The sequence below is a fragment of the Sinocyclocheilus grahami genome, unplaced genomic scaffold, assembly GCF_001515645.1.
Source record: "Sinocyclocheilus grahami isolate Dianchi unplaced genomic scaffold, SAMN03320097.WGS_v1.1 scaffold135.1, whole genome shotgun sequence".
Taxonomy (NCBI): Eukaryota; Metazoa; Chordata; class Actinopteri; order Cypriniformes; family Cyprinidae; genus Sinocyclocheilus; species Sinocyclocheilus grahami.
The window spans coordinates 1001347-1028881 of record NW_015505314.1 but is presented as its reverse complement, the minus strand read 5'-3'; the positions used below and the strand labels follow the sequence as shown (position 1 = coordinate 1028881).

At 36.7% G+C, this 27535-nt stretch overlaps 2 protein-coding genes across 2 annotated transcripts in view; one reads left to right on the top strand and one right to left on the bottom strand.

Moving 5' to 3' along the window:
• LOC107590973 (thyrotropin-releasing hormone-degrading ectoenzyme-like) overlaps positions 1-27535 on the top strand; it is a 97279-nt gene that overhangs the window by 44795 nt on the left and 24949 nt on the right. The gene's annotated exons all lie outside the window — the stretch shown is intronic.
• LOC107590972 (thyrotropin-releasing hormone-degrading ectoenzyme-like) overlaps positions 22629-27535 on the bottom strand; it is a 122661-nt gene continuing 117754 nt past the window's right edge. The window contains exons 17-19 of the mRNA XM_016279942.1: positions 24737-24877; positions 24437-24518; positions 22629-23518 (exon numbers count right to left, since the gene is read on the bottom strand). Coding sequence (XP_016135428.1) covers positions 23375-23518; positions 24437-24518; positions 24737-24877 — 367 coding nt within the window. The 3' untranslated portion in view covers positions 22629-23374. The remainder of the gene's footprint in view (positions 23519-24436; positions 24519-24736; positions 24878-27535) is intronic.

Below are 27535 nucleotides of genomic sequence, written 5' to 3'. Positions count from 1 at the left end.
ACACGCACACACACACACACACACTCACACACACACACACACACACACACACACACACACACACACACTTATAATGTATATAATAAAAAAACTATACAAAACAACTCAATATATTAAACTCTCAATATATAACAACCTCTTTTAATGAAGACTCATCTGTTTCTGTTCTTGGGAGTTAGCTTTGTTCATTTACAAAGTACATCAAAGTGGTATTTCAAGAGAAAATTAAATCCTGGTCTCACTCTTTTTTCTGCCTTTTGTTTTACACTTTGTTTTGTTTTGTTTTGTTTTGTTTTGTGTCATCAGGACTATGTTCTAAGACAGGTGGAACCGAAGTATCACAAGTTGGGCTGGCCGGCCGCTTCCCCTGACGGCTCCTTCATGCAGGTGGCTTATCAGGCCGAGTGAGTCTTGAATTTCATATTTCTTGAATTATGCATTACAGTTATAAACTTATATGTAGTCTAAGTAAGGACACTGAATTTCAAAAGTGCAAGCCAGACATTTTCCACCTCAGAGATGGGAATGACCTCAGTAGACATGTATTTAATTTTTCATTTCCACTTCCTCCATCTTTAGCTGCTAATGTACTTCCTTCTTTCCTCCTCAGAGAGTTGCAGAGAGAGGTGATGATGCTGGCCTGCAGTTTTGGAAACAAACACTGTCACCGGCAGGCTGTTTCTCTCATTTCAGACTGGATTTCCAGCAACAAGAACAGGTGAGCAAATTCACAGAATGACTGTACAGAATGATACATTTTACAGAATGAGAATATTGCAAAATATGTGTCAATTGGTTTTAATTGCAGGTTTTAAATCCTCTCTCGGATTTAGCGACCACCGTTTCTTCCCCACTAAAATTTGAGATTTATTTATTAGTTGTGGTGTTTACTTTATATTTAGTTTATTGGGTTTTCATGGTATTATAACTTTTGTGATTTTATGATATTCATTTTGTTGTGAATTGTGTTTTATTGATTGGTGTACCACGGTATGGGAGGTCTTGTTTTTGGTTTGTGTGATTTTGTTTGTGTTTCAGGTATGGTTTGAGTGGTTTTGAATAATTTTGGGTTTCTGTTTCCTCCCATGTGGTGTGTTATCCAGTTTATGATTCAGGGTTGATTCGCCTTATCTTGGGTATCATATATATCATTGGTTTTATACAATGTAATTTAATAGTTTAATTTAAGTTGGTTTACTTTATTTCAGTTTTGTATTTGGAACATTTCTGTCAACCCGGTATTTTTTTAAATAATATTATCCATGGAAAAGGATTATATCGGTTATTCTAATAAAGTATTAACCTTTTGTACTCTGGCTTCTAGTTCATTTATTTGAACTACCTGTGTTAAAGATATTATTGTTAGGGTCCCTTACCCTAGAAAGTAGGGGTGGCGTAGTAAATATGGCCGACATTCCTAACAGCCATATATTTGAGGTCACATATGGTTGGTTATTGTTCTGTATGTCCAACCCTGCCAAGATTCATGCAGTAGGAGCTTTATTCCAAGTGTCCATGGCAACAAACATTTGCTCATCTAATTTGTTTTCCCTGCTTCCCACAGCAATGTTCATATATATTATATATTTGAGCCAAACAGTTGGCTGCATGCCTACAAACACATGAAAGACCACATACACAGTACACACTGGCAACCTCAGTCAAATAGGGGGAGGGTGAACCAACTCCAGGGCAAGGCTAAAAGTATGTAGCCTAATGGTTAACGATGACTAATCTGAACACCTCTGATTGGCCACTGCATTCATAAGCTCAACAGAATCATGTGTGATTGGTTATAATGTGCAACACGTAAAAAGAAATATAATGCAACATGAGCAGATCTAAATTTAATGCCGCAACTGACACTTTTCATTCCATTTTAACTTTATTCGTGACAGTAATAGATTTAGTTTAATCGTGCAGGAGCATTTTTGTCCAATTTGGTGGCATTTTTGTTAATTTCTGACCTGTGGCCTGGGGAAGGCTAAGTCTTGCCCAGCCTTACCAATACCTCAGTCGCGTTGGAAATTTGCTTGCTGGCTTCTTCAAAATTGTGCCCTTAGATTGACAGACAGACCTTTAATACATGCACAGATGCTTTATTACACATACAATGTGTCACATATTGGCCTTGGCTTCATATAATGTGCATTTAATGACTTCTGAGGCCTCTAATTTGACACTAATAAAAGCAGGCTTCTCAATTTAAAAGCTTTTTTGACTAATATTCTTGCTTTTTCAACATGTGAAAAAAAAATATATATACATTTACATTTTACATTTAAGGCATTTAGCAGATGCTTTTATCCAGAACAACTGATTAAAGTGCTTTCCTTTCTCTCATCAAAGTCAACAGATGGCAAGAAATGAGTTCTGAAATTCATCTGCCTTACTTCTCCACTGTTTTTATGTTTTTAGTTGTACCATCCATTTGATACTTAATTTTATGTATACAGTAATTTTGACAACTTTGACTACTTTTTGCATTTTATGGACATGTTATAACTGTTCTGAACTGTGCCTCTGAGCTGACTGCAGAAGTCTGAATCTGCCAGATGTGTCCTTCATGGTCCTTTTCTTTCAAAAATGACCTCTAGTCCTACTGGGACAATAAAACAAATCTGTTCAGGTTGATATTCAGGGATGAGCACATCATAAAAGAGGGATGTGTTTGACCTTTGTCTTTTTATGGTTTAGGTGATGATAATGTCAGAGGAATAACCCATCAGTGTTTATGTGCTACAAAGAAAAGTTTCAGATCACTGTACAGCCAAAGACAAACGCTGACAAATCCATCTCATGTGCTTTACTGATTATAAACAGGAAACCACAGTCTTAAAAAAAGAAAACTGAAATTAAAGTCAGATACCTCTGTTGATGGAAACCGCTCAAGCTGAATTTTTTAGTATAGAGAATTAAGTGAATTATTAATACAGTTTTAGTCTCTATTTGAAATAAAAAATGCTAACAATGTAAAATACTCAAATAAACTTTGTACATTGTTTCAAGAATAAAAGCATCGGTAACACTTTATTTCGATAGTCCACTTTAGACATTCTATTAACAGTAAGTAACTTTGCAACTACATGTCAACTAGCAGTTAGTAGAGTATTAAAAGACTGTTTGCTTAATATCTTCTAACACTTTCTTTGTCAACATTCTACTAACCCTAAACCTACCCTGTCTACTCTGAGAGTTAGTAGACATGTAGTTGCAAATTAATGAGAATTAGTTGATGAAAATTACAGGCCTCTCTCATCTTTTTAAGTGGGAGAACTTGCACAATTGGTGGCTGACTAAATAATTTTTTGCCCCACTGTATATGCTAATCAGTGTATCACCATTATTAAATATTTTCTTTGTATTTATGCTTGTGAAAGAAAATAGTAAATTAATATTTTTGGCTCCAATAATACAGTTGTAAGTGTTAAAGATTAACATTTAAATGCTAAAATTAACATTTATAGTTACCTTGTGTCTTCACCCAAATGTTTCAGTCAATCCTCTGTCCCACAGGATTCCACCCAACGTGCGGGACATTGTGTACTGCACAGGCGTTTCTCTGATGGATGAGGATGTGTGGGAGTTTATCTGGATGAAGTTTCACTCCTCTACAGCCATCTCTGAGAAGAAGGTTCTGTTGGAGGCCTTGACCTGCAGTGACAACATCTTCCTGCTCAACAGGTCAGTCGACCTCATTAACAATGACGAAGCAATGAAATTCAAATAACAAGCTGCTGTAGCATGTCACGTTTATCAATCGGTCTCAGATGACAGTTTTAGCTTCTTTTTAGCTTGGAATCTCTGTACAACCGGCCTCTTCATTCAGTTTTTCATGATTTTTTGGGGGGACTTTCTGCCATTTTATTTGAGAGCAGGTGTCTGGAGGTCTCTGGAGCATGTATTGCACTCCTCTGACTATAACTCACTCGTTAATTTGTAGTCTACTGTACCTCATGAAGCAATCCGATTCAGTCCTTTCCTCCACATCAGGTCACTCACACCAGCAGAGCTGCACTCACTCCTCTGATGGGGCAGTAAAGACAATGGCTGCCGTAGGAGCTTTCCCCACAAGTCTCCAATGTGTATTAAATTCTCTCCCAACTCAATAGCAGGATGAGGACGGTGACGGATTACACCTTGTTCAGTCCAGACGAGGATCTCAGAGCCCACACATATTCTAAAGCAGTTCTCTGAGGATTCACTGCGGGTTCGACATCTCCATTTATTCGCTTGCATTTGGTCATTGTTTTCTGGTTGCACTAAGAGAAAAAAACATTCCCAGATAAAGAGTCCCAACATGACCCCTCTCTGCAGTGAGTGTTCAGCACTCAACAGGCTGATTCCCGTGGGATGGCTTCAGAGTGAGTCTGTTGAAAGGGATGTGGTTTGTCTTACTAGAGCAAGAAGATCAATAGCGCCGCACTTAGGCCCAATCCCAATTCTACCCCTTAGCCCTTCCCCTTTCCCCTACCCCTCCGTTTAGCGCGTTCATGTGAAGGGTAGGGGTGTCTCGATTCTCTTTTGGTTGGAGGGGTAGGGGTAAGGGGAAAGGCCAGATAGCCCTTCAAATGAAGATTTTTCGGGACTACACTTCAAACAAAGGGGTATGAATTATCTCAGCGTAAACCGGCTTCAGCGGCAATATGGCTGCCCGAGGGAACAAAAAGTATTGGCATTAATAAAGATTTTAACGAAAAGTAATCATTTGTTTTATGTTACATTCAATCATGAGTTCATATTTACGGTCATGTTACTCAAATAAATGTTTGCAAAAAATCCCTAAAGTTTGCTAACGTCATATCATTACAGACTGCACGATAGTGCCACAACATATTTTCATGTCTGATCAGGGCGATAACCACATTGAGGAGAGCTAGTCCCCCCAATAATTAGAAATCACTAAACCCTTTTCTCAAATATTGCCAATTCGAGAGCGAGAGAGAGAGAGAGATGAAAGTTGCGTGTATGCGCGTCTGTGCGTTTCTCTTATTAGAGTGAGTTTACTTCAAAAACAGCTATTATATCCTCTTGTTGCTGGAAAATATAATGTAGTGATTCAGTATTTAAACTGTTATTATTAAAAGTCGTGGAGCAGCATTGACAAGTTTCTTTGCTCCTGGATTTGTGAGCTGCGCGATTTCTGATATATGTGTGTGTGTGTGTGTGTGTGTGTGTGTGTCAGTAAGCAGCGCATTAATATAGAACGGTAATTAAAGGCTCTAATGCACACCAGCACACCAGTATAGGTGTGTGTATTGTAGGAGCTAGACGACGTATGGTGACGTGTGACAGCATAGTAGTGGTGTCCCAATTCTTAGGGGAATATTTTCACCCCTACCCCTTGCCACTCTGTTTCAAGGGACAAGGGGGAAGGGGTAGGCGGAGGGGAAGGGGTATAAAATAGAATTGGGATTGGGCCTTAGTAAGCACACATTTCAATGCTCTATATTTAGGCTTCATTCATGTTAAGATACTATTCATCAAATTACAGTGAAAGAGGAACCTTTTTTTTCTAAAGTGGTAACTGCCGTCCATGAAGGTAAAATCAATGAGTCTTTCTCAGATTGTAGAGTTCAGCTAGATGTTAGGAATAGCCTTAAGGTTGACGTTAAAGTTTACAATATAATGCACACTTGCTTCTGTTTTATCTGTAGTTTTTGGCAGTGTTGGAGTTGAGACCATTGCATTTACGTTTGAGTAAAGACCGAGATCAGAAGAGCGAGACGTCTTATTTAAGATCGAGACCAGAAGAGGATTTAGTTTGAGCCAAGACAGAGACTAGATAAGAGGTTCCAGTTTGAGTCAACATGAATATATGGCCTTGGACTCAGACTCAGACCATGACCACAAAAATATGGTCTCTGACTGAAGGAACAAGTCCATGAACATATAGTCTAGTCCAGTGTTTCCCAACCTTTTTTTAGAGTGCATACTGTGCACAGTGTACATTCTATATACTTATGACAGTAATATGTTAGTATGCTAATCTGAACATGCTAATCTTTATGGTGGCATTATCAGTCATGAACAAAACAAAAATGCAAGCTATGCTGACAATGTTTTCACACTGTCACAAATATACCTGCTAGAATTCAATTACACAAGTCCAATATCAGAATTTCCAAGTGTTAATTTAAAAAGAAAAAAAAGGTGATGAGAATGAGCGCCGCAAAAGAAACTGTTCTGAAATCTTGTTTGCACTTGTCCTTAGAGGAAGCAGGAGATGTAAGGTTTGCGAGCTGTGAAGCTGCTGTCCGCACACAGATGTGAGTTTTGTCGGCGTGGCAATAATCTCCAGGGTTTTTGTGAAAAAGTGCTACAAGTGACTCGGCGACACATGAAGTCAAAAGCCCAGAAAAGCGGTTGAACTGAAATAAGAGACCAAAAAACAGCGAAGCAATTACTCCACATGTTTTTGCAAATTGAAACTCGTGCACCGTGGCAGCGTCTTTATGAGAAACATCTCATTTCCTATTTCTTCCTTTTTCATCTACTTGACATTTCGCACCAATTTGAAGCGAATGGGTCTATCTGCATTTGATTTGGGCTTTTCAGGTTAATTACTTTTTGAAGACGCCGACTCACAGTCTTAAAATATATTTGAATAATTGTGTTTCGCCAGGCCTGTCTTTGCTGAAAACGGCGAAGAATAATGTCTTTTGTATCTCAGATTTACTCGAGCATTAAACTAGCATAGGATCACAAAATTGAATACGGAAAGCATAATTAGCAAAGATATAACAAATATGATGACAAACTAAGGAAACTCTTTTTTTACCTTCTTTTCTTCAGCTGAAAGAGTTCATCCTCACCAGCGGGGGAGAGTCAGCACCTGCGTTTGCTCGTGCTGTTGAGATCGTTCAAACTAATGTAAAATGGCACATCCTGTTCCAACAACAGTTTTACCGGTGGCTGCGGAAAGCTCCCGATGGTTAGCCTCTATTAGCATGGAAACCCAATTAGACATTTCCAGGCCAGACACACGAGGACACTTACGTGCTATTAAAAATGAAACATTTATGGACCCTGAGAAGCAGCAGAATTTAACTCCTATTTCCCTACTATTCATGAAACAACCAGGCACCGGCAGACCAAGACAAATTCCCAGAGAACAGCGCCACCCTGCTGGCCAGCACAGTCACTGCACCAGAGACAATATAAAGGGGAGGAGATGGACAACTTGTAGAAAATTCATTGAAGAAATTGCAACAGTCAATATAGTAACTGAAGGAATGGAATTTGCACTTTTGATTAAAAAAAACTTTAAAAAAATGGTTGAGTTTCATTTTACACCAGAATGTGGATTGACTCGATCAGACTGATAGTTTTTTTTACATGATTTGAGACAAAGAGGCAAATTTACTATTCTCTTGTTGTCCAAATTGTATTCAAAAACTTTTGTCCACCAAATCCGAGTCACTGTGGTATAACCAGCATATAGCATTTTTGTTATTTGATATCATAACATGGTCAAATTTGACCTTTTTATAATGTGGCAAAGGTTGTCAGATGTCAAATGGTATAACCTGAAATTGAATAAACTATTTGGAAGTAATGATGATGTCCATATCCCATTTATTTACTTATTTTGTTAACATTTATATATACATGTATTAATAATGTTTTATTACCTGGTGGTTGCACCACTTGACATTTTTATTAAATATATGTTTACGTAGACCCTTATAATCGACCCTTATATATATTTTTTTCTCTACTCTTGTGCAGATACATACTTCTTGCAAAGTAGTTTTCACCATTAACTTTTTGTAGATATGTTGACCTTAATCTCCTCAAGTTAATTTGTGTGTTTATTTGTTTTGTATATGTTGCAGATATAAAATGTAAAATGAAGAGCTTAAAAATATATCAGTTATCAGTGCCTTTTCTACCTCACTATCCTTTTCCAATTAGAAAGACTGGCAGTGCCTTAAATAAACCTGTCGTAAACATTCCCATGATTTGGTGTCTGATTTTTCAAACAAGTCAGACATAGCAGGTTTGAAATGTTTCAAGCCTACCTAAAAGCAGCTAGAACCCTGGAGCCACAGATGTCGACACAGTAAGATGAAGTGTTCAGCTTTATGCAGACTCCACTCTGACTGTTATTCTAAAGTCACAAAAAAAAGTATTACGTATTACAGAAAAAAGGTTGACAGTCAACCAAATAAAAATCTTCTATTGCGCACTGTAGATACCAAAATAATTCTGCAAATGTCTATACTTTCTCAGGATGAGGAGTTCACTTTATCAGTCAATTTTGTCGAGCAATTAGAGAACAATGTGAAAACATTATTGAACCATAATAAAAAAAAATATCCAACTTGAAATCATTTATGGCAGGGTTATGGATCTTTTTGGTTCAAGCAATATGGAGTGTATAGTGGTTCTGTCTGAAAGGAAAATCTACCAGTCATTGGCTGATTGGATTAGTCCTTTACAGTGTCTGCAAAGCTGGACGGCGACAAGAATTGCTTGAAAACATGATCACCTTTGTACTCTTTCTACCTTTCCATCATGCTGCTGAAGTACTGATAAGTCCTGGCTGTCCTCCTTCATTCATCTTTGCCTCCAGGCCACATGTTCACGTTTCGATCTTGTGGCTGCTGTCCGTGGTTCTGAATGACCTTCTTTACTGGAGTGAGAAATAGCAGTGAACGCCATTATTTCCTTAACTCTCCCAGTGACTCTCAAAACAGTCATAATATGCACCGGAGACTAGCATAACTATAATCTGCAAATCAAGCTTTTTTTTTTTTTTAAATGTCGCAGTGAAAAATAGCTTCATTAGCTGCTCACAGTTGAAAATAATCTTGTGCCCCACAACAGTCAACAAGTTTTCATTTATCAGTTGTCCAGTGTGGTTTTCCACAAAATATAAGTGTGAACAAACCTGTACATACCTCTAAATGTAACCTACCCATAGAAGCAATTTTCAAAATTCTATTTCTGTATTTTTGTATTTTTTTCTCTATTTATTTATCAAATAAATGCAGGCTTGGTGAGCATAAGAGACTTATGGCCAAACTGTTGAATTGTGTAGTGTGTGTTTGTTTGTTTGTGTTTGTGTGTGTGTGTGTGTGTGTGTGTTTATGTGGTTTATGAGGACATTTTCAGTGTCCCCGTAATTCAAAAGGCTTATAAATAATTCAGAATGAGTTTTTTTGAAAATCTAAAAATGCAGAAAGTTTCCTGTGAGGGGTAGGTTTAGGGGTAGGGTTGGTGTAGGGCAATAGAAAATACAGTTTGTACAGTATAAAAACCATTACGCCTATGGAGAGTCCCCATAAACCATAAAAACAAACCTGTGTGTGTGTGTGTGTGTGTGTGTGTGTGTGTTCGCAATCCTTCAAATAATCTGCCTCCTATAGTTTGTTTTCCCTAAACTACTCACAATCATCAAATAATGTTTTGCAATTATTAAAAATTATGCCAGTATGCATAATAAAATGAAAATTAGGACCATATACTTTATTTAGTAGCTTGTATACGTACTTTACTTGTATACATAGCTATATATAGGAAGAGAGACTGTGCAGTGGAACTCACCGATGTCTTCACAGACATTTTCAACATCTCGCTAAGTCAGGCTGTTTTCCCCACATGCTTCAAAGCTACCACCATTTTGTATAGTTGTATTTTGTATTTTGTATTTAATCTGTATTTATGTTATCTGTATGCACCCAAGGGTCTGAGAGTAACGCAATCTCAATTTTCTGTGTGTATGTGCTGTACATGTGGAAGAATTGACAATAAAGCAGACTTGACTTGACTTGACTTGACTTGAAGTAAAATGAAGCCAAACGAGCCGCCCAGCAGCACAAATGTGACTGGATAATTTGTTCTGATCTGTAAGGCAACATCAAGGACCATGACAAAAATTCCAGAACATCCTTTCAAGGCAATTTTTATGCCTTATAAACCTTACCCTTACGCTTTCAAAGGGTTGTGAAATTATGTATTTCTTTTAAGGATGACTAAAGTTTGGCGGCGGGTCAAAGATGAAATTGAAACAGGGAGGCAGAACTGGAGAAATCACAAAAATACATACTATCATCCCTCACTATTACCAGAATACTTCAGCAGGTGTCAGTACTACGCTTTCTCACATTCCTGGACTGGTTCCTTGGCAGAGAGTGCAAAATGGATAAAAGCTGCACAACCTGACGCCTCAAAAGCCAATAGAACCTATTATAATACTCTTTACACTGGAGCAACACGACGAGTTACCGATGTAAATGGTTTGCGATACTTCTACCAAGAAAAACAAAGTTTAAATTTGAAAAATTCATTTAATGTTTTTTAAATGAAATTAGAAAATGAATATTTTTTTCCTGTGGTTCACTGCTCCATGAAAAAGTGGTGCTTCTGTAGCAAAAGAACAGTGAGATCACAGAAAGCCAGTTTCATCTTTGGGGTAACCTTTTAAAAAAGATGGAAACGTTTGCATAATTTTGCAGGTTTTTCTTCTCGCTCACACAGCCACACATACTTAGTATGCATGCAAATCCCTTGCATTTTCACAATATCAAACAATAGATTTGCTAATGATCAAACAAAGTAAATCTATTGTGCATCACTCAACCGCAATGTTAATTACAAAGGAGGACTACAATGTATTTGGGGAAAATAGTCCTTTTACATCAAATCTTAATGAATTCAAAGCATTTGACAAGTTTGGAAGAGGAAATGGCTTTGATGTTTCAGTTTAATGAATCAAAGGGAAAAATAAAGAAACAGTGCGTTGACTGAACATCTTAGGGGAAAAACAGCATTCAATCTGTCATTGTGTACCCTGAGCTCTGATATTGTGTGCTAAAACTCACAGCGGACATCTCAACTGAACAAATCTCAATGGAGATTGTGTTCAGAGAGCATAAATATTCTTTTACACCCGCATTTCTGTTGTTTAATTTTGTTCTGAATTTTTTGCGTAAGAGTGATTGTACTCAAGCAAAGGTAAAATAAATGTTAGTAATTTAATTAATTAAAAAATTTAATTACATTTCTAATAAAATTGCAATACAATTACAATTAATGCAATTAATAAAAATAATTAATCCACTCAGAATTAAAAAATCTGTCATTGTTTACTCACCCCTAACCCTCCAAACCCAAATCACTTAATTTCTTCCATAGAACACAAAAGGAGATGTTTTGAAGAATGTTCATGCTGCTCTTTTTCTTATAAGGAAAGTGAATGGTGACTGGGACTGCCAAGGACAAAAAAAAGGAAAGTAGACCATTAGGTTGTGTGTTCTAAAGTCATACAATACCCAATATTTTGGAAAAAATAGGTTGAGATGGCATTTCACATTGACTTTTGAGGTTTGTTCAAACATTCCTAAAGACTAGAGACATAAAGTATCTATAAATCATTATTACATTTTGAAAACCTGCATGATCCCATTTAATTTATCGGCTTGCAGAAATACATAATAACCACCCAGTCGTTCTCTGAACGATTTGAAATGGAGACACATCTAATGTCCATAACAACATCTCATAATCGCGTTTGATCTCGTACTGTATCCAATGCTTTGCTTGGCCATTTGTTGTGATAAACAGGAAAGTGTGTTCAAGCGCCAGCAAAACAAAGAAATACTAAGACATATTCAGCAGTCAATCTGCAGAAGTTAAAAGCAGCTCGTAAGTGTATTTATTTCTTGTCTCAGTGTTTAGCGCAGTTGTCATTGCTAGGAAATGCTTGTTTTGTTTACTGTGTGGAGACGTGCTGAAATCGCGTTTTGTCTCGTACTGTATCGCGTACCTTGTCAGTGTTGTGCGCTTTGCTTGGCCATTTGTTGTGATAAACAGGAAAGTGTGTCCAGCTGAATTCAATTTGAGTTTTGTTAAACGAATAAAAAAGAAGCTTAGTTTACCGCGGAAGCAGTCGCGGCTGCGGTCGTGTGAAGACAGAAGAGTGTAAAGACCATCAACTCTACCGCACGACTCCACCGGGCAGGGACACCGGCAAAGGATAAGCATTGCTTTCCATTTCTCCTCTTTCCTACTACTTGTTTCACTTCTGTTTCAGTTTTTTATAACTGTTTCTTACTATGTGTCAGTAAGTTGTTGTTATTTTAGCATGTGTGTTTGGCTCAGTGTTATTTTTTTAGGATTACTGATAAACTAATGTAGTTTGATTTGTATTAGTTATCTATTTTAGTTTTAGTTACAGTTGTAGTAATGTTGTCATTTTGTTAGTTTTTTATTATGTCTATATAGGTCTTTTATTACGTTTTAGTTGTATTTAATTTGAGTTATTTCAGTACTTCAACATTCAAAATGGAAATGAAATAATATATAAGAATGAATGGGGCCATGTATCGTGAGATTTTGAGTGAAAACCTCCTTCCATCAGCAAGGGCATTGAAGATGAAACGTGGCTGGGTCTTTCAGCATGACAATGATCCCAAACACACTGCCCGGGCAACGAAGGAGTGGCTTCGTAAGAAGCATTTCAAGGTCCTGGAGTGGCCTAGCCAGTCTCCAGATCTCAACCCCATAGAACATCTTTGGAGGGAGTTGAAAATCCGTGTTGCCCAGCGACAGCCTCAAAACATTACTGCTCTAGAGGAGATCTGCATGGAGGAATGGTCCAAATTACCAGCAACAGTGTGTGAAAACCTTGTGAAGACTTACAGAAAATGTTTGACCTCTGTCATTGCCAACAAAGGGTGTATTGAGATGAAATTTTGTTATTGACCAAATACTTATTTTCGACCATAATTTGCAAATAAATTCTTTAAAAATCCTACAATGTGATTTTCTGGATTTTTTTTTCTCATTTTGTCTCTCATAGTTGAGGTATACCTATGATGAAAATTACAGGCCTCTCTCATCTTTTTAAGTGGGAGAACTTGCACAATTGGTGGCTGACTAAATACTTTTTTTCCCCACTGTATATATATATGTACATGTATATGTGTGTGGCTGTGGCTGTACATACACATATGTTGTTGTTTTTTGGTGTTTGGCTTAATGTTATGTTAGAATCATTATTATACTCATACCTTTTGTTCTTTTAATATTTTGAATTGTTTTTAGCTTTATTTTTTTGTTTTCATTTAAATGTTTAGTTTTGAAATGTTATTGTATGCATTTGTCATTTTTATTTAATTTATTTTATTTTCTTAAATGTGTATATATTTATAGAGTTTTAGCTTTTAGTTTTAATTACTTTTTCTTATTTGTAAGTCGCTTTGGATAAAAGCGTCTGCTAAATGACTAAAAAACATAGTGACCTTACTGTGAGTTTGTCTTTCAAAAGCTCCATTACTCTTATCAGTGCTCCATTCTGTATTTTCATTTCCCATTAGGATTTTAAAATATTTGCTGAGGAGGATTTAATTATGCCTCACTGAACAGAATGTTTTGTTTTGATAATCACACCACTATTTCTCACAAAGAGATATTTTACTAGATATTTAACCTTTTTTTTTTACTCCAATCAGTAAGTGTGAAAAGATAAGAAAAGGGTTGAGATACAAAATACTTGATGTGATCACACTCATTTCTCTTCTTTGTAAACAACCCAATGCTTCAGTGTGAATTTCCTTTAAGAGCAGCCCTCCTTTTGAAAATGCGAGCGGATATTGGATTAGCAATGTAATCAATATCTAATTACCTTTATCAAAAGGCCTAGGGTTTTAATAGTTGGTTCAGTGGGAGCAATATACACTATTTAACATTTAACAGTTAGAACATCACCTGCTGTTCCCGCTTCTTTCTCATTAGCGCTGGTTTTACACCTGCTGAGCTCTCTTGTTACCTACTTTCTAAATGGGCAGCTGCCATCTAAATCAACATCTTAAATAAATCTTAACTTAAATGACAGTGACTTATATTATTAGCCACAAGTAGACCACCTCAGCAATTGATTTCAATAGACGGTCATTAGCATGTTGCTAAGCTAACGATATGATGGTAAAAGCATAAAAATACACAGTCCTCACAAATATTGACAGTCCATTTTTTTCATTTCATTAGACTATTTTGTTTACATATTTTTGGTTTCAAATTAGTTATTTGCACAGGTATTAATAATAATCAATAAAAAATTATATTGAGATACTGACTCAATCATAGAACCTTGACGGGTAGTAATACATTTAAAATGTAAATATTTTGAATTAAATTATTTTTTTCCAAGATTTTGAAGTTTTAAATCCCACAACGTAAACTGTACTGTATCAAAGGCTAAATGAAGACAGTAAAAAGCCTGATTTAACATAGATACAGAAGAATACATTACCATACCATTAATGCATAATTGAAAGTGTGTATTGATGGCATTTAGTCTGAGAATATTGATATAAAAAAAGAAAAGAAAAGCGGCCCAAGGACTGATCCCTGGGGTACACCTTTCATTACATTAATAAAACTGATGCCTTCAATGTATATAAATTGAGCTCTATCTCATAAATAAATACCAAACCAACCAACAGCATTTTCTGACAAACCTAATCTGATGAAATATTACATGATCCACCATATCAAAAGATAAACCGATAAATAGAGCTGCACAATGTTGCTTATTATCTAATGAAGACATAAAATTACCTTTAATGCTGCTGTAATGGTGCTATAAAAACTGGGCTAAAAATCTGATAAAATATATTTTGTGGAAAGAAACTCTCTCAGTTGTTTACAAGAGATTATAGAACATTGGCTAGAATAGATAAATTGTAGATTACAGCATACCTCATTAATGCATAATTGAAAGTGTGTATTGATGGCATTTAGTCTGAGAATATTGATATAAAAAAAGAAAAGAAAAGCGGCCCAAGGACTGATCCCTGGGGTACACCTTTCATTACATTAATAAAACTGATGCCTTCAATGTATATAAATTGAGCTCTATCTCATAAATAAATACCAAACCAACCAACAGCATTTTCTGACAAACCTAATCTGATGAAATATTACATGATCCACCATATCAAAAGATAAACCGATAAATAGAGCTGCACAATGTTGCTTATTATCTAATGAAGACATAAAATTACCTTTAATGCTGCTGTAATGGTGCTATAAAAACTGGGCTAAAAATCTGATAAAATATATTTTGTGGAAAGAAACTCTCTCAGTTGTTTACAAGAGATTATAGAACATTGGCTAGAATAGATAAATTGTAGATTACATTATTGTGAAAAAATATACTTTAACTCAGGGGTTCTCAACTCTGGCCCTCGATATCTACTTTCCTGCAGAGTTTAGCTACAACTCTAATCAAAAACACCTGAATTGGCCAATCAATGTCTTCGGGTTTACTAGAAAGTTAGAAGCTGCTGATTTTGATCAAGGTTGGGGTTAAACTCTGCATCAAAATGGACCTCAAGTGTCAGAGTTAAGAATGCCTGCTTTAGCATATTTTTAAAAAGAGTGCTTATCATGGAAATGATCTACTTCAAAACAATATATTTAAGTCCTAACAGAATGTAATGTTTTCGCACACATCATTGGAATACATTTTTTTTTAATTAATCTGTTGTACTTTAATTTTATATTAAATGCAGTTAGCTGAACTTTTTTGATCTGTATATGTAATTTCATCATTTTTTATTTCATAATGACAATTGTCTTTGAAATATGGTTAAAGTATACTGCCAAATGTACTGACAAACATGTATTATTTATTTAGTGTAATTTCTATTTTATTTAATGTATTTTAATATCTTGTACTAATATGTTGTTTAATAATATGTAACACAGTACAGTTAAAATTATGATCAAGTACTTTAGATGTGCTTTAGTATGTTAGCCAATGCATCAAAATAAGTGCACTTCTTTAAAACATTTAAAAGTTTAAAACATAATGATTTAAAATGTATTTTAAAGTAAAACCTTTAATTTGACTATTACAAAGTTAACTTTTAAAAAGTGTATACACTTCAGTGTGTTAAGAAACTGCCAAGAAAGTGTACTCACTTCAAATACACTTAAAGTGGTTTTATTTCATAATTTTGCCTTTTTTAAAAGGTAAGTACACAAGTGCACATTAAATACAATTTAACACAATTTACAAATAAGCAGACAGCTGAAAAGTGACAAAATCTCTCTAAAAATCAGTCAATAAACAAGCTAAGGAGACTGCTAATACCAGCTTATTTAAGATTTATTTTTGTACTTAGAAAGCTGCCTACACAGGCAGGTCAGGTTTTATAACAAGGCAATTATCTCACAGCTCCTTCTAATACCACATAGTCTTTGCAACCAATGTAAAAAGTGCTTGCTGACCTAAAATGACTGCAAGAGAGTATGCTATAGAGAGTTGGGAAGGAGAGTTGAACTTGGCTTCAGTTCTGGTTAAAGGGCTTATTCCCTGTCATCTGCTATCTGTTTACTTACAACTAATTCCATTCTTGAGCCAGTTTCTCTTCACCCACGATAGCTGTACCTTTGTCCATATCTGTCTCAGGCTGTACCCTCTTTCAGTTCTTCTTTCTATCCATTTAATTTGGACTTTGTTCCTATAAATCATCTCCCATGTTCTCCTTCTCCATCTTGGGCTAAATCAGAGCGTCAGCAGAGTAGATTACACTCAGCCACATAGATTTCAGTGAGGTATCAAAGAGAGTTAGATAATGAATGGATCTCTGACCCCTGATCAATACCATCTCAGCTCCACAGTCACATTATCACCTTATAGATGAGTGAGACCAATCTGAGTTCTCAGACAGAGTATATTTTGCTCTCAGACAGAGTATATTTTGCTTTCCGATGACGTCCCACAGGTCCCAGTATAGCCAACAGCCATTGATCACCTACATCGCTCCAGAGGGAAAGGAGAGGAGTGAGAACAAGTTCCCTGTGGAATCTCTTTGGTGAGCATGGATGTTGAGATGATGTGAAGGTTGTTCCAAAGAGAAGACATCAAGATTTCCCGCCTCATACATTTTACATTTTGGTGATAATCAAAGATAGCAAAGCATGTATCATTTGAAGATAAGACCAGCAACAGGACTAGTGAGGCAGAACAAGCCAAAACCAGGCAGGACTAGGCTTAACAGGGCAGGGCACAAGGGGTACATTCAACGACAAACTGGCACAGGACAGAAAAGACTCTTTTCTGCTCTTTTCTCACAGACAGGCATTTTCGGGTCAACACAATGAATCCTGAGTCAATGAATTTCTGACCACGTGGATTTCCCCTCGAAAATTCGCCAAACAATGGTAAATGTGACTGCACCTTTAGAAGTCCCATGTAGACAGTTTACCAAAGGCAGCTCACTAGATCTGGGAACACAGCTTACTTCTTGTTCATATCATAATTTTACTAACCCTGCAGTGGCTTCAGTGACAGGAGTTGTCAAGTAAACAATGGAACAGCATATATGTTATGCATGCTTAAAACACTCCATAATGAATTAATTGTACAATGACCTTGACTGACTGTAAACACTGCAAATCCACAACAAATCAGCGGTAAATACTCTAGTGACAAGTACAGGGCTTAACAGTACAGCCGAACTCCATAAACCAGGCCGCAAACATTGGGAACAGACATAATCTGACAGCAAACAGAAAAAGGGTGAAGGGGTGAATGCGTGGTATGGTATGATGATGCAGTTTTGTCTAAAAAAATAATAAAATAAAATAAAATTAAATTAAATTAAAATCAGAGTGAACCGAACAGGCTGGTTCGGGGCATTATTAGATGTACTGTGTACAGGTAAACAGTGATTGCATGGTGCTGCTGTTACCGTTGGCAGATTGGTATTGATTCCTGTGCCACAAGGGGTTTGGCCTTTAAAGATCAAACATATGCCCTCACATCCTGCCCCAGAGCAAATGTAACCGCTTCCTTTGCCAGTCTTTGCCTCTGTCTTGTCCTCTGTAGAGTCTGTAGATCTTGTACAATCATCCCCAGTGTACTTTATATTTCTTTGAACAAGTCAAAACATTTGCTGCATTTTGGTGGCGTCACCACTAGGGAGTTGACTTATAAAAAATACTGTGTGTGATTTAAATATAAAATATACTTATTTTCTGGTACATAATAAAGCATGCTGCCAAAAGCAAAGAAAGCAAAAAAAGAATTAGCAGTTCTTGTAGATTCCGAAGCTCAATGATATGCCAGTTAGGAATTTTTCCAGAATTTTCCAACATGGTTTGAGGGTGTTGACTTTGTAGGAATCCTTTAACAAAGTAGTAGATGATACAAATGAAGGCTGTGATTTGTGATTTTCTGTGGTTTGTCTGGCTGCAAGGAAGCTAGAGTGATACTAAGTTGTTTATTTTCCACACGCTCTCATCTTTCTCTCCTTTTTTCTGACTCTACAGGAAACAAAACCCTGTGATAAGAGAGAATCCATTCCAAATCCCGGCCAGTGGCTCAAATTGAAAAAAAAGAGCACCATACTTTTGAATTACAACAGATTAATAGTCATTTATTGTGAAATGTACTCTTAATTGCATCACTGTTAAATGATTAAGGAAATTAAATGGCACTATTAAATGATTTCTTCTGCTAAATACTAAAGAAGATATTTTGAAGAATGCCGGTAACAAAACAGTTGACTTCCATAAAAAACATTTTTTTCATACTATGGAAGTCACTGGCAACCGTCAACTGTTCACAGTGGGACTGTTTTTTTTATTTTAAGCAAAAACTAATAAAGACAGAAGAAAAACGCACAAGAGGCTTCTACGCAGGACACAGACCCTTGTGATGCTCCTCAGAGTAAAATGAGCAGGTGCTTAGAGCAGAAGGTCAAACAGCAGCAAGACCTGTGATGTACCTCATTTGTAAGTCACTTTGGATAAAAATATATGCTGAATGAATAAATGTAAATGCAGAAGTCTCTTGATGATGCTCTTGATGAAGTGCACATGGAAATGGACGAGCCGGTAGATGAGGTGAAGCCCACAGAATGGGAATCCAGCTGTGGAGGAACACACTGGAGTCTTATTTTAAGTCTGAATGTCTTCAGTATTAAAATATGTTTACGACAGAAAAAAAGGGCTAAGATGAATCTCATTCAGGTGTAGCTTATATTGTGGTGAATCCAAAGGGATAATCCTGTGTGAAAAGCTTTCTTATTTATTTATTTATTTGTGTGTGTGTGGGGGGGGGGGGGGTTCAGGCCAAAAACTAGCAATAATTAAATAAATAAATAAAATTTGACATCTCAACAAATTATGATTGCTGGCTTCATAGGAATTGGCAGATACACAGACAAACTTGTTTTCTCTTCAAATCCAAATGGGTTAGAGTCTTCTCAGGGAACAAATATTTTCATTATTGGCCAATAAAGTACAAAAAAAATTGTATTATGCTCATATATATACTGTATATATAATTATATATTGTGTCATACGATGTATTGTAATGTATTATATTGTGAGGCAGACAACAATACCCAGCCCTGATATACAGTAGGCTATATACTGCACGAGTTGTTCATTTCTTGCAAAAAGTACATTTATTAGTTTTACTTTGAAATGCACAGTAAATTCAGACCACACTCCCAAACTCTCCTGTATAATACCTGTCTAATATAAGTACTTTTTCTATTTATCCATCTATAATAATGTACAGTGGGTACGGAAAGTATTCAGACCCCCTTAAATTTTTCACTCTTTGTTTTTATTGCAGCCATTTGCTAAAATCATTTAAGTTAATTTTTTTTCCTCATTAATGTACACACAGCACCCCATATTGACAGAAAAACACAGAATTGTTGACATTTTTGCAGATTTATTAAAAAAAAAAAACTGAAATATCACATGGTCCTAAGTATTCAGACCCTTTGCTCAGTATTTAGTAGAAGCACCCTTTTGATCGAATACAGCCATGAGTCTTTTTGGGAAAGATCCAACAAGTTTTTCACACCTGGATTTAGGGATCCTCTGCCATTCCTCCTTGCAGAGCCTCTCCAGTTCTGTCAGGTTGGATAGTAAACGTTGGTGGACAGCCATTTTTAGGTCTATCCAGAGATGCTCAATAGCAAAGGGTCTGAATATTTAGGACCATGTGATATTTCAGTTTTTCTTTTTTAATAAATCTGCAAAAATGTCAACAATTCTGTGTTTTTCTGTCAATATGGGGTGCTGTGTGTACATTAATGAGGAAAAAAAAATAACTTAAATGATTTTAGCAAATGGCTGCAATATAACAAAGAGTGAAAAATTTAAGGGGGTCTGAATACTTTCCGTACCCACTGTACATCATCATGTTGTAATACCTTAATTCACTTGCTAGACTTAATTAAAAAAAATTATGTTACATTTTAATTTGTTTTAATTTTCTTTTTGTAACAAAGTAGTATAGATTTATAATGTCAGCCATTTATTGGTTATGAGCCACAACATGGAAAAAATCAGCATATTTATCTGCTAATCTGCAGCATAATATCAGCTAGATTTTCAATATAGGTGCAATTTTGTGAAGCCTTTACTAAGTTTGTAAGAGAAGCAGTAACAAACCATCAATCCAAGATAATGGACAACCTTCTGGGGGGAAATTAACGTAATTTTATATCTATAATAATAGGAATAAGAGGTTTGAAAGCAGATAAATGAGTGGTAATTGAGCTGTTGGTGGCACTATAGAGATTGACTGTAATTTAACTAACCAAATACCTTTGATGCTTGGCCCCATAGACTGAAATTAAGCATTGAAGCAGCATAGGAAGCGTAGCTCTGGATGGAGGAAGCTCTCAATAACAGGCACCGTTAGACCAGGATGCATTACTGTACAAAATAATTTATTGTAAGCATTAAAATCTCTAAGCAGCTCTGCTCAAAACACAGAGGATATTATCTCTAATTTAGAAACAAAAGAGAGCTTTACGTCAAACACAACATGGAAGGAGGAAAATAAAACGGCTGGAAATGTATATTGGATCATTCTGATATTACAAAGGCAACTTACAACTTTATAGTATCTGACTAAAGGGTCTTGCATGGGGATTTCATTTAATACCCAGCTAGTCGTTTGAAAAGTGGCCTATGTACCCCAGTTTTATTCCTCGAGAGATCCACACTGCCAACTGGACACAAGAGACTATTAATGGGCTCTGAAGTCACGAGGGTTGTGCACCATTCAGAACTGAATTGAGAATGCCTTACAAATTCCAGTTCAATTCTTGAATTTTAACTGAATCTGAATCGAGGTAGCAAAGAGGATGCAGAAATAAACTTATGAGAGCTTGTATGTAGTTTCTAAAAATAATCACCAGTATAAATGTACCTTACTCACAAGAGGTACTAACTGTGGATGTGTAAAAATGTTAGAAATTAGAATATTATATGGTTATGTATGGCTTCCCATATGTGTGGTTCATATTATATTATATTATATTATAATTATGTTGCTAACAATATATTTCACATCATTCTAGTGCAGAAAAATCTTCACAGAATAAAAATACTAATTGGTGGCTTTTCAAAATGAGTTTAATATATAATCAATATATTCACATTTTGATGTTAGCCGTGTTAATTGTTTTGAATGTACTGAACTTAATTTAGAAAAATAAGTTAAGTCATAATAATCATATAAGTCATAATAATCAATTGAGTAAATGTATTCAGGGAATAAATATGAGTGATTAGTTCAAATTAATGATGTAATTATTTATATTTTGTCGCAAACCTTGTGTGAATTCTCTAATGAACTAATGAATTCCCTCTAATGTCTTTGTAATTCTTCAAGATCTTAAATTCTGAATTGTGCCCAAGCCTGAGAGTCATATACAGTAGTGATGGACCAATATATCAACCAGGATGACCGACTGGCTGATGATTGGCTTTTTTTTTTGTTGATAGATAATATGTAAAAAAACTTTTTTGTGAATTATGAGTAAATACTGTGCCCTTGTCACATTTTAGCAAATTTCTATACATCGGTTTTGCCATAATAACATTTATTATAGCTATTAGATTGGTCATCGGGCATAATTAAAACAAGATAAATTTACCTGAGAAGCAAAATTGCACAGACAGATGCTTAAAAAAATAAAGGAAACAATCTGAGTAAGAAAAACAAATAAAATTCAAGATATATCCTCTGAAAAGCAATATATTACACAACTTTGCTTCAAATGTAAATTTGTCTTGCTTAACTGATAACTATATATATATATATATATATACATAATTTATCATAATTGAAAAGAGTATTGGACTTATGATGCTGCCCTGGGGGTACCATTTTCTTTCTTCTTCTTCTGATGTTTTTTGGCGGTTTTGGCAAAGCAACTTAAAGGTGCATTACCGCCACCTACTGTATGGAGTTATGGAGTGAACAGATTTGGTAGAGAGAAGGATATATATATATATATATATATATATATATATATATATAGTTTTTTATATATTCTTACTGGAAAACAAGACAAACTTACAGAACCTTGCATATTATCCAAACACGACATCATTTTCAATACTGCACGTTTAGCCATTCATGTCCATGTTAAAAAAACAAAACAAGGATAAAACTATGAAAACCTTTATAATTGGTATCCATGACAACCATACATTTCAGAAGCTCACATTATCCACGACTCATAAAGATAACATCGCAGCACTGCGTTGACCTCCTTCCAGCAAATCAATGATTCAAACATGAAAATATCGACACGCTGATTATTTTTTCCACTTAAAACAAACATACCATATTCAAGGACATGCCCTCCAAAACTGGAGAGCAAAGAGTAACACTATGAAAATGCAAATGATCCAAGACACCTTCAGGTTCGACCATGACCGCTCCAGTCAGGACCTGCAGAAAACCCTCCAAACGTTGACTAGAATATTTCCTCTTCTGATGCCCGTTGAGTGCCGTCAATTGATCAAACAATAAACACCATCTGTACAAGAGATAAAATTCAGTCTGCTCCTCTTTATGGCTTTGGAGAGAGAAAAGGCTACATGAATACTTCTCTTTGTCCTCCTCGTCCTGTTCCAATCAAAACACTGATTGTCACGTCGTTGTGCTTAATCTAAATTGTGTTTATATATACCGAAGAGCAATCTCTTTGTACCGTCATCTGGTCTTCAAAGCAAATCCGATCGTCTTGGGACTCAGAAAAAGGTCAAACTTCAGCAAACAGAATGACGGCAAGAAGGAAATGACTTTCATGCAAAGTACGAGGGGAAATGGAATGTAAATCGTCTGTCGCTACCGACGTACGCCACCATGCAATTTCCGTTGATTCCTTCAGTGTTTTTTTCAGCCATTCATTACTTCCTGGTCTGTGAGGGCCTGGTCATTTAAAAAACAGCAGGGAAACAAAAGCTCAATTTTGCTGATTCTCGTAGTCCAGTATAGTTTTTTCGTTTTTTAGTTCTCGCTTATATCTCCCCACCTCACTGGCCATAAGTTTCCATGCTAATAGTGGGCTCCATGCTTAATGTTGCATTAACCGTCAGGAGCTTTCCGCAGCCACCGGTAAAACTGTTGTTGGAACAGGATGTGCCATTTTACATTAGCTTGAACGATCTCAACAGCTCGAGCAAACGCAGATGCTGACCCTCCCCCGCTGGTGAGGATGAACTCTTTCAGCTGAGGAGAAAATAAACAATTTTCATTAACATTATCATCGTATTTTGTCTTGATGTATCAGATGTAGAGAGTAAATATGATGAATATACGATGCATTCTCATGCAAATGCCTGACATGTAATTTAGCAGACGACAATGATGTTTATGATAATGAGGTGTGGGAATGCATTGGAAGTAAACAGAATTATCGGTGTTGATGTTTTTCTGGAAGGGAAGGACCCTTGGGTATCTGCTAGCCTCTAACATTAATTAAAGGCATAAAAATCTAATCTAAAACCTCAAATGATCAAATAACATGCTATGAAATCGATTCTCAATTCCTGAGGTCATGAAGACTACGTGAATGAACATGCACTGGGATTCAGGATTCAAGCTGCTCCTTTGGTCCAATTTTGGCAATTTCAAAATTGCTGTTCATTCATAGAAACTTCCAAAAGAAGTAAAAGGATCATTCCAAACCACTGGTATTAAATGTAGCGCTGATCGTTCGTGAATCTGTGGATGAAGTGCTCTGGCAGCAGCTGATTGTCAATGACAGTATGCTAATGCTCTGTTTAAGAAAACACTGAGGGGCTTCGTATTATCTCTGTATGAATGATAAATCGTGGAAGGCGAAGTCAGCTGGATGAGAAAGTGCTGCGCTGCAGTGAGAAGCATCAGCAGTCTGTGTCCTCTGGGACTGAAGCTGAATAAGTGAATATACGTTCCATTTCCTGTAATAAGGTTAAGCAGTTACAATGAGGAAATAACCCAGCGGAACGGTCCAGAGTCTTCAGAGTTTACTTTTGCTCATTTTCCATCTCAATAATTTGCTGACCAGAGTTTGTTTGTAAGTATTAATGTTCCATGAAGATTACTGTTTTAGTTTGATTAGAGGAGTACCTCTAGCCTCAGGATGATGTAAAAGTTCAGCCTCACCTCATTCAACTCAGCCTCAGTGTTGAGAAACTCTGTCACACCGCTGATTAATTTTGAGTTCATAAATAAGGCTTCTCCATACCTGCCAATGAGAGACACTGTTATTAAAAACACTGGAGCACCACAAGCAAACAAACACCAATAGATATTTCCCATAATGCTCTCTGGTCCTCCAAACACAAACAAGAAATACCATTCACAAATAAATATATTACGAGCGTGCGAATGTGAAATTCATATCAGGGACTGAGAGGAAGGTTAAAACCACTGATAAACAGAAATGAATGAAGCCACATTCACCTGGAATTCAAGATGTCCCACTTCTCGCGGAAATATCTCCATGCTAAATGTCTTCCCAGCGGATTGCGGCCCACATGTATGATGACATCGATCACGTCCTGATCCGGCACCAGGTCAGAGGTGAGGGACAGATTCAGGAGCCTGTGGACAAGACAAATAAATGGGAGATAAACTATGAGTGAGGAATAATTGACAAGGGCCCCTGCATTTTTTTAAATGAATTGGTAATGTGGCCATGATGTAGACTTTAAAACTTTTTTTTATTCTGAAAATGTTAATTTTTATCACTTCACGAACACCATGAAAGTTGCAATCCTCTGGAATGATAAACGAACAAAGTGGGCGGAGCTTAGCAGAGGGTTAATTTTGAAAGAATGTGGTAAAGTGATAAATATCAGTAAAGTGATCAATAAACAATGAAGTACTTCATAACCTTACGGTTACAGAAAATAATCAAAACCATTTCAATAAACTGAAAATAAATGATATACTTCATTAGTTGTGCTCTTATGCTTGGAAGAACTTGGTCTAAAATACAAAACTTGGCTTATTACTGGCTGTTATTTGACTGATATGGCTATTATCATGCACATTATCTTGTCTGTTCCAATTAAGCCTTTCTAATCAGTTTTTCTAAGCTAGTTTTATGCTTCAGTAATTCAGAAATACAAAATACATTATTCTTCGCTGTTTTCAGCAAAGACAGCCACTGACAGGCCTGGCGAAACACGAGTAAAATCAAATATATTTTAAGACTGTGAGTCGGCGTCTTCAAAAAGTAATTAACCTGAAAAGCCCAAATCAAATGCAGATAGACCCATTCGCTTCAAATTGGTGCGAAATGTCAAGTAGATGAAAAAGGAAGAAATAGGAAATGAGATGTTTCTCATAAAGACGCTGCCACGGTGCACGAGTTTCAATTTGCAAAAACATGTGGAGTAATTGCTTCGCTGTTTTTTGGTCTCTTATTTCAGTTCAACCGCTTTTCTGGGCTTTTGACTTCATGTGTCGCCGAGTCACTCTTTTCACTTTTTCACAAAAACCCTGGAGATTATTGCCACGCCAACAAAACTCACATCTGTGTGCGGACAGCAGCTTCACAGCTCGCAAACCTGACATCTCCTGCTTCCTCTAAAGACAAGTGCAAACAAGATTTCAGAACAGTTTCTTTTGCGGCGCTCATTCTCATCACCTTTTTTTTCTTTTTAAATTAACACTTGGAAATTCTGATATTGGACTTGTGTAATTGAATTCTAGCAGGACATTGTCAGCATAGCATTACTTTTTTTTTCCATGGCTTATAAAGCAACCGTAAATATTAGCATGTTCAGATTAGCATACTAGCATATTACTGTCTTAAGTACACTGTGCACAGTATGTATATTTTCTATAAGCAAAGTATAGCTATTACATTTACCACAATGTGGTATATAACCAGAGCAGAGCACACAGCATGGAATACTGTATCCCACAATACAATGTACTTGAACTGAACTTTTTTTCCTTTTACTGAGATTTCAGTCTCTAAGGCTGCAGGATCATCTGTAGGTTAGCAGTCAGAGCGGAAGTGAGATCAGCTAAAACACACACACACACACACACACACATTGCAGTAGTGGAGAGGAATTATTTTCTGCCCATTGGATCACAACATACATCATCAAAATAATTAAAAACATGGAGGAAGGAGATGCAATTCACTTCATGCCATAAAACTCAATACTACACACAGACTCCATACACTCCATCCTTCAGACATTTACTAGCTCACTCCAAACACAGGACAGCTTTCTCTGCGGTAGATTACATATCACAAACACACACACACATGCTGCTCATCTGGGACGGGGGGGGGCTTTGCTTGTGCATGCTGTGTGAAATTTAAGTGTGGCTGAAATCAATGAACTGCTGCTAGAGGTCCTTTCCACTCTCCAACACTAGAGCAAAGGTGAACGCCTGAATGCTGCAAATATTTCAGAAATCCTATGTGGCACCAGGACAAATTTCAGGTATGAGAGATATTTTAAGCATATAAAGCAACACCAAATCCTCTCTAGACAACAATGACTCATAAGGCGCTACCTGCACTCTGAATATTAATTATAACTAGTTATGGTTAATTATTCATATTTCCCCATGAGCTAATCCGCTACAGTGATGACAAACACCTTTATTTCATGGGAATTCATTAATAAAATGGATGCATAGAAGTCCAGAACTCCATATTAACAGTGTTAAAAACTCTCAGAGGACAGTCAACAGCTGCAGTTCCCCTTCAGGAACTCGAGCTGCGTCGAGATCGCTTTGGGAACGCTCTTGCGTGACCACGTTCTGAAGCACGTGTCAAATCCGTCCAATGGAGCAGCGAGACGTCACGAGCAGGGTGACGTAAGCACCAGAAAGCATAAAAGCGCATCCGGCCGGGCGCAAACCAGCTTCTTCTCTTCAGTAGCGCTCTGTGTATGTGTCTGTCTATTTACTGTTGTCTGTCCGCACACGCACTCATATATATAAAACAATGAGAAAGTCTATGGCAAGCGAACGACATTACAAACGCTGTGTTTCTCCCTGTCCACGATATCTGGTGGCGGAGGATACACACGGTTTGTGTGTCGTTTGTTTAGGAGCGGAGCATGCACGGTCAGCTTTCGAGCAGCTGATTGTCATCACTGCGAGCTCTCGCTGCGCACTCTTCGCTCTCGCCTGGCTGTGTTTGATGAGAGCGGCCAGGCTTGCGATCCCGCTGGCAGCGGTCCCGCTGTTGCCGAAGCAGCGCAGACTGTTGTCGTGGGGGTTGCG